Genomic DNA, 12,934 nt, shown 5'->3' on the forward strand with positions numbered 1-12,934 from the left:
CACTTCAAAGGATGACAACATGTCTCGTTCTGCAGAGTTCAAGGTGTGTCCTGCAGAGCCCCATCTTACTGACAATATGCAGGTGGCAGATGATCCTTGTGTTGATTCTGTGTCACACATTAAAATTAAGACAGGTGAAACTACATATTGATGTTACAACTATGAGATCTGACATTTTGCTGTAGCATGAAGTGAGGACTCTGTAGGGAAAACTAGCACCTGGCTGGCTGTTGCCCTGCAGTCTGCCCCTCCCTTGCCCTAATGCTGGTGTGGTCCCCTGTGCCTTTAGCCATCATGTGCTCCGTGAAGCCGGATGGGGTCCCGCAGCTGTGCAGGACGGATGAGATTGGGGAGCTGTGCGTGTGTGCAGTCGCCACGGGCACCTCATACTATGGCCTCTCGGGCATGACTAAGAACACCTTTGAGGTAGGTGCAAGGCTGCTGCCCTGGGGCTCCCTAGAGTCCCTATGTGCTGGGGACTGGGCACAGGAGTGGGCGGGAAGTGTCATAAAATGTGTCTGTTAATTAAACAGGGGCACTTTCTCCTGCTCTTTATTGCTTTTGGTAAATTTGTTTTATCGGCATTGTTCCGACCTTATAACTGGCATCAAGAAAGGATAAGCATGTATTTTTAAAAATGGGTGTTTTTGGTTACTCATCTTTGCCCACTGAGAGGCTGACAGTTAGAGACGCCTGAGCATGTGTCTGCACTGGGGAAGCCCCCCCCATGTGTGCAGCCATCTGGTTCTAGTGGGATGTGGCCCCTTCAAATCCATGAGAATGGAGCAAATGTGCTCATTAAGTGATGATCTCAGTGGCACAAATGTGTGTGGTGTGCACACGTGTGGGGTGAGCAGCTGTGTACACACATGTATATGGGCACATGTATGGTATGTACATGTGGGGTGGGGCCGGCATGTGTGCATGTATGCTACGGGTGGGGTTGGGCCGGGTGTGTGTACATGTATGCTATGTGCGTGTGTGTGGTGTACACATGTGCGTGTGTGTGGTTTACACATGTATGTGGGTGTGTGGTGTACATGCATGTGCGGGGTGGGTGCGGCAGGCCTGTGTGGGGTGCACTGTGCGGTGTGCGTGTGTGTGAGATGTGCACACACTTGCTACATAGTAAGCAGACATGTTGAGGGTTAGACTGACTTGGGTTTTCAGGGATGCATCCCAGTGTTCCCAGAACTTTTATCTGTTTACCAAGTGATCCGACCTTGGAGTAGCACAGTATCTGACTAAGGAAGTGCCAACCCCACAGGTGGCCTTTCCTCAGCGCCTGGAACTTTGCATAGCCCTGAGCAGACATGTCACGGGGCCTGTCCAGGATGGCTCTGTGGACTGTGAATTCGGCTTCCTACAATATCCCTTGGATTGGAGCTGAATATGAGTTCAAACAAAAACCCCATCTTGTCTCCTGTGTGGTTTATCTGTAGATTGGAGGAAAGGAGGTTAGGGTTTGAGCTGCATTCGATTTACATCCTTTGTATTTTTTTTTCCGGCTGAGCCCCAGCAAGGAGATATAGCATTTCAATGGCAGGGACTAATGACTTACAGCTGTCACAAGCTGCCCATCTAAGGTGTGGCCATCACGCTGGGGTCTCATAAACAGAATCAGCCAGTACTCCTCAGTAGCAGGCATAGTCTCTGGGAGTCCCTCCAAGTCACGTGGAAGGGAGCAGGTGCGGCCGGGTGGCTGGAGGCCTCCATGCTGCTGGAAGGGTATGGAGAGGGTGTCTGACTGCTGCTGTGTCCCTAGGTGTTCCCCATGACGAGCTCAGGGGCGCCCATCAGTGAGTACCCATTCATAAGAACGGGCCTGCTGGGGTTCGTGGGTCCTGGGGGCCTCGTCTTCGTGGTGGGCAAGATGGATGGTCTTATGGTGGTCAGCGGCCGCAGGCACAATGCTGATGACATCGTGGCAACAGCCCTGGCCGTGGAGCCCATGAAGTTCGTCTACAGAGGAAGGTTGGTGGTGCTGGTCTGCAAACTGTGCATTTTCCTGTAGTTCATACTTTTTATGTGGGTGTGAAGTTTAGAAGTCATGTAAGCACCTCAGATCCATGACTCAGCTGCCTTTGCTGCGCAGTTGAAGTAGCTGAACTTGTTAATCCCTGGGAGTTCATCTGGTTCTGAGTATAGAAGGTTTTATGTTGATTCCCGCAGCCCCATGAATACTTTCCATTGGCTTTCTTTGTAATTTAAGTGAAATTATCCACCCTTATGAAAAAAATTTACTTTTCATAAGTAATTCCACAAATTAAAGGTCCAAATGTTCATCCTGGTGTAGGTCCAAAAGACCCACAAACAACATCGAAGAGCTGACGCTTGCAGACTCCAGCCTCTCCGTGCCGCCATCTTCCCCACCTTGTCCGGCTCACGGTGGAGGCTCGGAGCTACATTAGATCAGCTGCTGCAGCTCTTGAGCGTTTTGCTGATTTGAAGTCACACAGTTGCTTTAGAATCTCATCTTAGTAAGCGCATAGGGGGAAGTGGACTCTTGGCTATAATGTTGCTACCTTCCAATTACTCTTGAAACTACAGCCCATTTGTGCAAAGAGGTGCCCAGGGCTTGGGGCCAACACAGGTCTGTGCTGACTGTGCGGGAAGGTCTGTAGCCGAAAATTGTCAGTTCCCAGACAGGCAGCAGCTGCTGTCCTGGAGACCATCACTCCACAGGTGCCCAAGGCAGTGTGAGTGGGGTGGCTGTCGCTGGTCTGACAGGCCTGTGGCCCTGTGTCGTGTCACCTCCCCCACTGCACACGTGCAAGTGTGTGCAAGCGTGGGGGAGTTTGGTGTTGTGACCTTTGGAAGCCGTGGTGGGATCTGCTATCTCCTGAGCTTTGGGACTGATCCCTGGGACTGACTGTCCATTCCTCTGTCCCTGCAGGATAGCCGTGTTCTCAGTGACGGTCCTCCATGATGACAGGATAGTGATCGTGGCAGAGCAGAGGCCGGACTCCACGGAGGAGGACAGCTTCCAGTGGATGAGCCGGGTGCTCCAGGTCACTGCCCAGCTTCCCCCTTGTCACGGCCTGGCCCTTCCCACCCTTGGCTTCTCGCTGTTCCTTTCCTTTCTCCCTTTTGGTCAGGAAGCATGTCCCATGTCTGGGAAGCTCTCAGGGTCCTGGGGGCCTCGTCAGAGGCAGATAAAGTCAGGGTCCTGGGGGCCTCTCAGGCAGATAAAGTTAGACCACAAGCTTGTAAAACTGCTCTATACCATTCACGTTAGGAGGTCAAAGAACGTTCTTTGCCATAATCTTAAGAATTTCCTTTCTTTAAATTTCCTCTTTTATTATTTATGGCCTTTTGCAAGTACTGTGTAAAACTATTCAGATGGGTGAGTTTACTTAAAAAAGAAAAATAGCTCCTTGCCTTGGTGTTTTTGCCCTGGGAACACTGCATACCATATACACTACTGTGCGTTGTAGACAGTGTTTTGCACAATACAAACATTTGCCAAGTGTTCCTGTTTATAATTCTTATTATAACATGATTTCCTCTTTCTTTTTAGGCAATTGACAGTATACACCAAGTAGGAGTTTACTGCCTGGCCCTGGTGCCAGCAAACACTCTCCCCAAAACCCCACTGGGGGGGATCCACTTGTCAGAGACGAAGCAGCTCTTCCTGGAGGGCTCCCTGCACCCCTGCAATGTCCTGATGTGCCCACACACCTGTGTCACAAACTTGCCGAAGCCTCGGCAGAAGCAGCCAGGTGTGTCCTCCCCCCCGCCCCTACCCTGTGCAGGTTGAGCCCATGGGAGAGGCTCAGACAGGGGTTCTGGCCCTTTCTCACCTTCATGTTTCCCAGAGCCACACACTCTGGGGACCCACTGCTTTGCCGCCAGAGGGGGCTTTAGCCCGAGTGGGTGGGTATGGCAGAGCCTGTGGATGGAGAGAGGTGCCCAGCCTCTAGGTGGGACACCAGGCATTGTGTCTGGATCAGGGTTTGTGCAGCTGCCCCAAGGTAGCTTCTGCCAGGCATGGTGTCCTCATAACCTGTCCCTACTGTTTCATGGGCCTTACCTGGGGACCAAGGGACACCACACCTGGGGATCCTGCGGATTCGGCATGGCATCGCTGTGATGGCCAATGTCTATGTAGTGCTGATTGCTTCTCCCTGGGGAGCCCAGGAAGTGGGTGCTTTAGCCCCTGTGCACTGAGGAGGCTCAGAAACAGGCTGTTTGTCCACAGACTGTGCAAGTGTGAGGGGTCTGGTTCTAACATCTAAGAACACCTCACATGTGAATGGCCATGAGGATGTAAGGCGTGTTCTGTGATTGCATGGAATTCAGCCTTGAGAAGCTGGTGCAAACTGCTCAGACCCAGGGACACTGGCAGGCGGGAGCCCACAAACTTCAGGCCAGCCCAGATCTCCCATGCCCTCCTCACATGGCTGTGACAAACAGGATGTTTTATGGGTGGCCCTGCTCTCACTTGTATGACTAACCAGAGGACACCGGGCAGGCAGCAGCCACGGCCATGCTCATCCTCTTGGTGAGCTTATGTGTGTAGCCAGGTGACTTGGTGTGTGGCTGTCCCCATGACTGGCAACTGAACCTCAGTCTTGGCTTCTCCTCCCACCCCCACCATAAACAGCACAGTGCTTACCTGAGCTGCAGCCCCTTGACCTTTTCCAAAGGTTCATTAAGAATTTGCCTTCACTCATTGTCAAGGCAAAGGCAATGCACACGCCTGGCACACGAGTGTTTGTGCTGCCTTCTGACACACCTTGCACACTCATGAAGTAGGAGACTCACTTTCCCTAGTGAACGTGTCTATCTCGATTTATGTGTTGAATGAAGAGAAAATCTGGATGACAGAATGTTGAGGAGACCTAGGGTTTGTAGCAGTTAGAAATTTTGAAAAGGTTTTGGTAGTTCATTAAGAAACTTTTCTTTTATGAATAGAAGTTGATGGGCAAGTCTCGAGATTGTGATGACCTGGGAATGGGTCACTATTTGATAGTGAAGCACATTGCGTTTGAATCTCGAGCTCATCTTCTGTTTTGTTTCTTATCTCAGCTGTCAGTGAACATCAGCATCCATCCAGTCACATCCCGGGACAGCACAGGCCGTGGAGGAGGACGTTAGGGCTTCATGGGTGGTGGAGATGCCACTCCTGCAGACCCCAGTCATAGCCTGTTTGCATTTTGATCGTTTCTCTGAAACTCTGCTCTAATGAGATTTATTCAAAGCCAACTCATTGGCAGTGTCTTCCCAGGGTGGTTCTGTACCAGCCAAGAGTTGTGTTGTGTGGATTTCCGTTTTGTTTCCTCACCCGTGTGCCTCTTTCTTTCCAGAGATTGGCCCCGCCTCTGTGATGGTGGGGAACCTGGTTTCTGGGAAGCGTATCGCCCAGGCTAGTGGGCGGGACCTGGGTCAGATAGAGGACAACGACCAGGCCCGGAAGGTAGGAGCCTGTTGGCCCACAGAGTGGCCGTCCCACCGGCCAGTTCCATGTCTGCACCGGCTCATTCTGGAATCCCAGCCCACTCCTCCCAGGTCACCTCGAGCCCCCTCATAGCCCATACGGTCTCCTGGTGATCTTACCACACAGCTTCCTTTCCTTGGTCTCAGGAATGCAGGTGGATAGTTCAGAGCAAGGCCGGGTGCTGTGTGTACCCACGTGTGCCTGCCATACCATTGGGCCAAATGTTGCTGAGTTCCCCAGAGGTAATCAGGAGATGTGACCAAATAACCGCTTGCAGTGCTGCAGTCTGGGGGTGTGGTGACATGTTAACTGGAGCACCTGGTCACCACATGCCTACAGTGTGCACATTTTTACTAAGGGATCAAGGGCCACACCGGGAGGTCTCTTGTATCCTGACATTCAAAAATAAGGCTGTTCTTTTCAGTGTAAGCTGAATCAAAACAGTACATATAGTTTGTATAATTTGCAGTACAGTTTAACATCAGAGCATTACCATTATAAAAACTTCAGAAAGCCCATTTTAAAAATATTTAAATTTATTTTGAGCCTATCATTTTTTTATAAAACAGCATAGATGTGATTCTCTCACTGGAGCACACACAACTCACTGCAGCTTCCAGAAGTCCCAGAAGAAAGCACTTTTCCTGTCAGTTGTAAAACAACAGGTCCCCATTGCTGGGCAGATCTCCACAAAACTCCTCTGGCAGGGCTGCGAGAAAAGGCTCCCCCTTTTTTTGTTTTTTTTTTTGCAGTTTTTGGCCGGGGCCAGGTTTGAACCTGCAATCTCCAGTATGTGGGGCTGGCGCCCTACTCCTTTGAGCCTCAGGCGCCGCCCGGCCCCTGTTCTTTGATCTGTGACCCTCAGTCAGGGGCAGTGAGTTTGAATCACTGCAAGAGAGAAGCCATAGTCTATGGGGGCCCTGCTAGCTCCATGTTCTCCAGGGATTCTCCCAAACACAGATGTCCTCATTCTAGGGGGAAGTATGCCCCAGACACTGGTGTCAGGTAGGGAGGCTGCCCTAGCCGGACACCCTGCCTGACCCCCTGCCCTATTGTTTTCAGTTCTTGTTCCTCTCGGAGGTCTTGCAGTGGAGAGCTCAGACCACGCCAGACCACGTCCTCTACACGCTGCTCAATTGCCGGGTGAGGCCTTCGTGATACCCAGCAACTCTGCATGAGCTCCTGGGAGACTCTAGGGTTCTGATATATCTGACTTTCTCCCTTCACTTCAGGCTTACGTGAATTCCTGTTGTTTGTTTAGCTTTTGCTGTTTTCGCTAATGAGAATTTTTATTTACAGATTGCTTTTACATGTGACACCTTGTGCGTCTTGTATCTCTGTGCATTTAGATGTTTCAGCATCCTGTTTACAATAGCTCCCCCAAAACGAGTCATTTAATGATACCTACAGAGAACAATTGCAGATGTATATGATACTTGTTTTTATTTTGATTACTAAACTACTTTTTAGATATAATTGTGTTTATTACCAACTCTTAGGAATGAAAATTATTTCTAAGCATAATTAAAGTATTTACATTTCACATTAGAAAACCAGTCATCAAGTATTGTTCCATAATAGTACTTAGGAATAAGGCCTTAAATAGATAAGCAAATACTATTATTTTTATTTATTTATTTATTTATTTTGAGATAGAGTCTTATTCTGTTGCCCTGGGTAGAGTGTGTGGTGTCATAGCTCAAGAGCAACCTCAAACTCCTGGGCTCACGTGATCCTCCTCCCTTAGTCTAGCGAGTAGCTGGGACTATAGGAGCCTGCCACAACACACAGCTAATTTTTTTATTTCTAGTAGGGATGGAGTCTTGCTCTTGCTCAGGCTGATCTTGAACTCCTGAGCTCAAGGAATCCACCTGCCTCAGCCTCCCATAGTGCTGGGATGATAGGCATTAACCACCACTCAGCCAAGCAAATATTATTAACAATAAATATTAAATGAGGCTGAACTGGAAGGATTAACTGAGCTCAGGAGTTCAAGACCAGCCTGAACAAGAGTGAGACCCATCTTTATTAGAAATAGAAAATCTAGCCGGGTGTTCTGGTGGGCACCTGTAGTCCCAGCTACTTGCTAGGCTGAGGGAGGAGAATCGCCTGAACCCAGAAGTTTGAGGTTGATTTAAGCTAGGCTGACACCACAGCACTCTACCCAGGGTGACGGGGAGACTCTGTCTTGAAGGAAAAAAAATTAAATGTCTTAATATGCTTAACTTTACTTTTTTGCTATGGAAATAAAGCTTGAAAAATGGATTAAGGACATAGGTCTTCTTGACAGGTGCAGCCAGGCTGTTCAGAATTGCAGAATATCAGATTCTTAGTGCACAAAGGAGTCTCTTGCCCTTTGAAGCAGTAAAGGCAGGAGACAGAGGGAGCAGCGCAGCTTGGTGGCTCCCAGTGCTGCTGTGTGGGTGTCCTGCCCTCCAGCCTCTCGGGGGGTCAGTTCACGGAGGAGGTGCTCACCATGTACTGAGTGGATCTTGGTTGTCCCTTATTCACAGCATCTCCCCAAGAAGGAGCCTTTAAAGATAGGAAGGCCCGATTCTGTGGAGCCTCTCCTTGTGAGAACACTCAGCACTGTGGAGGGCCCAGTCACCAAGAGTCCAGGTGTCCCCTTCTCCCTCTCTGCATTGTCCTCCATCCTACTCCACTGCACCACACCCCATGTGAACACAGGAGACCCCTCTCCTGACGCAGCTGACCCATTTGCCCTCCCAGACTCCCGTGAGGCCTCCTGATTCATCTGCAGCCTTCCTCTCCACATGGCAAACTGGTGAAACTCGTTTAGGGATGAATCCCTTGACTTGTGTGTCCACAGTGCCATCCTTCAGCTGGCTCACAGCTCTCCGTCTGGCACTGGGGCACCATGTGCAATGGAATTTGTTTTCCTTAGAATAGAGGTGGGCTGGTTTGCTTCCCTGCATTGCCACTCTGCTGAGATACTGCACAAGATTTCTTTTAGGAGAAATGAGCCATAATTTCTCTGGTGAAATGATTTTACCCAGAAGCTTCTTAGTTAGTGGTCTGCAGTGTGGAGACCCCAATGTTCCCATGGATGTTGAGGATGCTGGAGAACTGTGTATGTTACCTGCGGAAAAATGGCCAGTGCTTCATGGCACCACTCTCCTAGGGTGTTTCGTGTGTCACTTAACACCTGGCACTTGGGATGTGAAGCATGTAACTGAAAATCAGTGATATTTCTTTTGAGGTAAAGGTTGCATTAACACTCTCCAAAGCACAGTGTCTGAGGAGCCAGGTATGACCAGAGTCAGTGTGGAATCGCCACTGGGGCAGGGCCCTGGCCCTGCCACATCTTACAGACTGGGGGTGCGGGGACAGGTGGGAGGGAGAGAGAGAGACGTGCCTGTGGAGCAAGTTTGGGCATTTGGGCCAGCACCCTTCAGCCCGTGGCCGAGACTGGGCAACTGTTTGTCCTATGGGCCGCAGCAGGATTACAGTGTCCCCCCAGTGTATCTGGTGTTCATCAACATGTCTTTTTTGGGCAAGAGAGTTACCTGCTGGTGTCACTTTAGGACATATAAGTCCTGTTGTGGAGGAGAAGCTGCCCGTGTCCTGCTCATCTGAAGCTGTGCTCCTTCCAAAGGGCTCCTGATATGGCCACCAATTCCAAGTCTACCCACACGGACCAGTGACCCCCACACACACACCCTGAGAAGGTCTCCCTCTCACTGCGCGTGACTGGAGCTTTGTCACTCATTGCTGTGTTAACCTCAAAACATGACAACCAGTATCGTGGAAATGGTGTTTAAGAAGGTCATCAAAGACAAAACGGAGTGAAAATTAAATCTCACATTTTATAAGTGAGCATAGGTGGGGATTTTTGTGAACCAGAATTGAAACATATTTTCAAATACACTCTTGGTTGCTGTTGCTGAGACATCCAGGATGCCGGCAAGTCCCAGGATGCCGGCAAAGCACTGGCAATAGAGAAGCTGCTGTTTGAGATGGGCATGTGGTGGTGGGGCTCCCACATGGGAAGCAGGTGGGATGGAGGGTACACATCACTGGGGCACAGATGCCAGAGGCCTCAGCTTGGGTCCCTACCTTCCCTGTGGGTCACCAGCCACATCCTACGATGCTGGGGTAAGGGAACGTGGCTCACGTGGACAGTGTGGGTCCCGCTGGGCTCCCCAGCTCTTCTGTTTCATGTATCTGTGCCTGTTTTCTTATTCTTCCAAGGAAGAATCGTTGAGGGAGGCATGTGTGAAAAGGGTCAGCTCAGGCACTGTCAGCGAAGCTGCCTGTCGGCTGAGGTCTCCTGGCCTCCTGGGTATGCAGGCAGAGAGCTCATGTCTGCCCCACAGAGCTGCCTGCAGTTGGTGGTTCCCTGAGCATTTCTGGCAGAAGCCCCTGCTCTGCCCGCTACGGCTCCTGGGGTGTCCTAGCCCTGCACTATGCCCACAATTGCCAGCTACATACCACTTAAAAATAGAATTTGATTATAAAGGAGTTTTGAAAATAGCTACAGACTGGTCTCTTCACATCTTGGAGTGATGTACGTAAACTAGCAAAGTACACTCAGGAAAAGCTCTTTTTGGTTAGTTGCATGTTTGTGATTTGCAACCTACTCAAACTTGATAGTTTAAACAGCGAATCCCACACTGTTCTGACGTTTCCTGGTTTGTATCTCCCAGCTGATCTTCCCTAACACCTTGTAGGTATTTTTTAGCCCAAATGTGTTCTCTGTTTCTCCATATTTAAAAAGTCCACATGAAAACACATTTGACAGTTTTTTTCTTTATGCTTTTCTTAGGGGTTTTATTTTACTGCTTTTGTTGGTTTTGATTTTTGCTTTTTCACCTTGATTTCTGATGTGTCTTTGTAAATATCTTAAATTTGCCTTATTATGAGAATATGAACCTGCAGATTTACTTGTAATTCAGAGAGAAGTCCCAAATTTAATAGGTGTGGTTTTTTTTTTAGTTCAAGTGATTACTTTTTAAACATTTCTTATTAACCCAAATCTAGACACCCCTTTGATTTATGCATTTTACCTAGTTGGAAGAAAATAGGGTTGACTTCTGGTACACACGAGGTCCTGGGGAGATGATGAAACCCTTCTGAAATGCTGGTGGTAGCTACAATGTGCCAGAAATCTCAGGATTGGGTGTTTTAAATGGGGGTGGGGACGTGTGGCATCTCCCTGAGCTGTGGCCCTAAAGAGCCCCTTCCGCCTGTTGCTCACTCTGCAGGGCACGATCGCAAGCTCGCTGACGTGTGTGCAGCTACACAAACGTGCGGAGAAGATCGCGGTGATGCTGGCGGAGCGGGGCCGCCTGCAGGATGGGGACCATGTGGCCTTGGTCTACCCACCGGGTAAGGGTGCGGGCATGGGGCAGAAACAGCCAGAAACACATCCTCTAGATCTAGATGGCCAAGGGACCAGACCAGGGTGTACCATGTGCTTCCTTGAGAAGCTGATTTAAGCAGTGGTATTTTCAAAGGCATTTGAACCTAAATTTGTTGTTGGTAGATGTTGGGGGTAGTTCATCCTTTAATATTGGTTAAATCTGTGCTAAATTCATCATTACAAAGTTGAGTTGTCCTTACAGAAATTACACTTCAAGGCTGATTCAAGTCTTGCACCTGAAATCAGCAGCAGGGACTGGCTGTGCTTGCCAACGCCCAGTCTGGTGTTTGTGAGGGAGGAGGCTGTTGTGCATGTCACCTGCTTGGGTCCAAGCCCTTGATCTCCTCCGTGCAGGGATAGACCTCATCGCAGCGTTCTACGGCTGCCTGTATGCAGGCTGCGTACCCATTACCGTTCGGCCCCCGCACCCGCAGAACATCGCAACCACATTGCCTACTGTCAAGATGATTGTGGAGGTAACAGACTCCCGAGAGGGTCCTGGTCATGTGTTTGTGGTGGCCCAGTGCATCTGGGGCAGAGCAGGACAGTGGACAGGCTGCCCCTGAGGCTGCCATGGCCCCTGTGCACCTGTGCGTGGGCAGATGGACACAGCTCCCATCCCCTTCCCTGGGACATACCCTAGAAGGACTTTGCTGCCAGCACTGTACCCTCCCCCCCATCCCCCCAAGACCAACTAGGATAGCAGTGCATTTATAAGTTATTTCCTTAAGATTTAGAAGTTTCCTATTCCTTTTTCTAAGTATGGATTTATTTTGATGTTTTTATGCTTGTAGAAGTTTAAGAGAATTAGGCTATTTCTCCTGTTGGATGGAGGAACCACAGGAGCAAAATAGTCTGGGGGCAGAGAATGCCGATGTCCTATCCCATGGAGGATGCTCTTTTCATGGTTCTGTTGGGCCACAGTGGCTACTCCGGCCGTGGTGCCCCTGGGAGTGTGGCCTTCCTGGTGGGACAGAGCTCACCGTGCTAGCAGCTAGCTCAGTACCCTTTTCTGAGTGTGGTCCCGGGACTGTGGCTACTGCTGGGTTGGACCAGCCCTCCCCAACCTTGGCTGGCCCCCAGAAGGAGGCAGTGCTCTTGGAAGCTGATGCCGCTTCTGCCTATGAGACGTGGTCCTCAGTGCTCAGCATCCACTCTCGTGCTCTGGTGTGCAGGTGAGTCGCTCCGCCTGTCTGATGACAACACAGCTGATCTGTAAACTGCTGCGGTCCAGGGAGGCAGCAGCAGCTGTCGATGTCAGGACGTGGCCCCTTATACTGGATACAGGTCAGTCCTGGCGCTTCCTGGGCAAGTTTGTTTGCTTGTGTGGCTGTGAATTTGGTCAGATGTGCTAACAGCTCTGTTTGGCTCTCCAGATGATTTGCCAAAGAAGCGGCCTGCCCAGATCTGCAAACCTTCCAACCCTGACACCCTGGCTTATCTCGACTTCAGCGTGTCCACAACGGGGATGCTAGCCGGTGTAAAGGTGAGCAGCGGGCTGCGGCCGACGGCCACATGTGGACTGCAGTGTGTGTCCGTGTGTAGCAGGCTCTGTGACATGTGGGGAGGGACGTGTACGCATGCCGTTCATGCTGTGAGGTTTGCGATCATTTCGGTAGTTACTTCGGCAACTGTTTCTGACTGTTCCAAGTACTTTGCGTGTAGACACAGTCTAATTAGCCTGTCACAGAATAATGCACGTCTGTCTGTCTTGCTGGTTCTCAACTCCTAACACTCTGTGGTCAGTCTGCATCTGCAGTTCCCTGTTTTTTCAAGTTGGCCTCCCTCATAATGTGCCAGATTGCTGCTAAGTGAAGGCACGGATGACCGTTTTCCTGTCTTGAGTGGAACCACTGACCTGTCACCAGAGTCAGGACCCCGCATAGCTCAGGTGCTGAGCAGTGTGGAGCTGGAGGGTCCCGTGCCCTCTGTGCCCACCTCATGGAGTTCCACTCTCCTGTCTTTTGAGAGGATGTCAGGTGATACAGTGAATTAACTGCAGTAGAAAATAGGCAATTTTCCATAAGCTTTTAAAGGAAAGAAGTATCTCCAGACCAAGGTGGATTAGTTCCTGTAGCACTGAGCCTCCTTGTGCTGGAAGAGGGGCATGT

General features: G+C 50.1%; 1 protein-coding gene across 7 annotated transcripts in view; it reads left to right on the top strand.

The window, feature by feature from the left end:
- DIP2C (disco interacting protein 2 homolog C) overlaps positions 1-12,934 on the top strand; it is a 265,905-nt gene that overhangs the window by 186,523 nt on the left and 66,448 nt on the right. For all 7 annotated transcript variants that reach the window (XM_053572388.1, XM_053572384.1, XM_053572385.1 and 4 more), the window contains 10 exons: positions 290-426; positions 1,766-1,974; positions 2,897-3,011; positions 3,521-3,722; positions 5,310-5,419; positions 6,503-6,583; positions 10,666-10,789; positions 11,178-11,299; positions 11,999-12,110; positions 12,200-12,309. In XM_053572388.1, coding sequence (XP_053428363.1) covers positions 290-426; positions 1,766-1,974; positions 2,897-3,011; positions 3,521-3,722; positions 5,310-5,419; positions 6,503-6,583; positions 10,666-10,789; positions 11,178-11,299; positions 11,999-12,110; positions 12,200-12,309 — 1,322 coding nt within the window. The remainder of the gene's footprint in view (positions 1-289; positions 427-1,765; positions 1,975-2,896; positions 3,012-3,520; positions 3,723-5,309; positions 5,420-6,502; positions 6,584-10,665; positions 10,790-11,177; positions 11,300-11,998; positions 12,111-12,199; positions 12,310-12,934) is intronic.

The sequence above is a fragment of the Nycticebus coucang genome, chromosome 20 (assembly GCF_027406575.1).
Source record: "Nycticebus coucang isolate mNycCou1 chromosome 20, mNycCou1.pri, whole genome shotgun sequence".
Taxonomy (NCBI): Eukaryota; Metazoa; Chordata; class Mammalia; order Primates; family Lorisidae; genus Nycticebus; species Nycticebus coucang.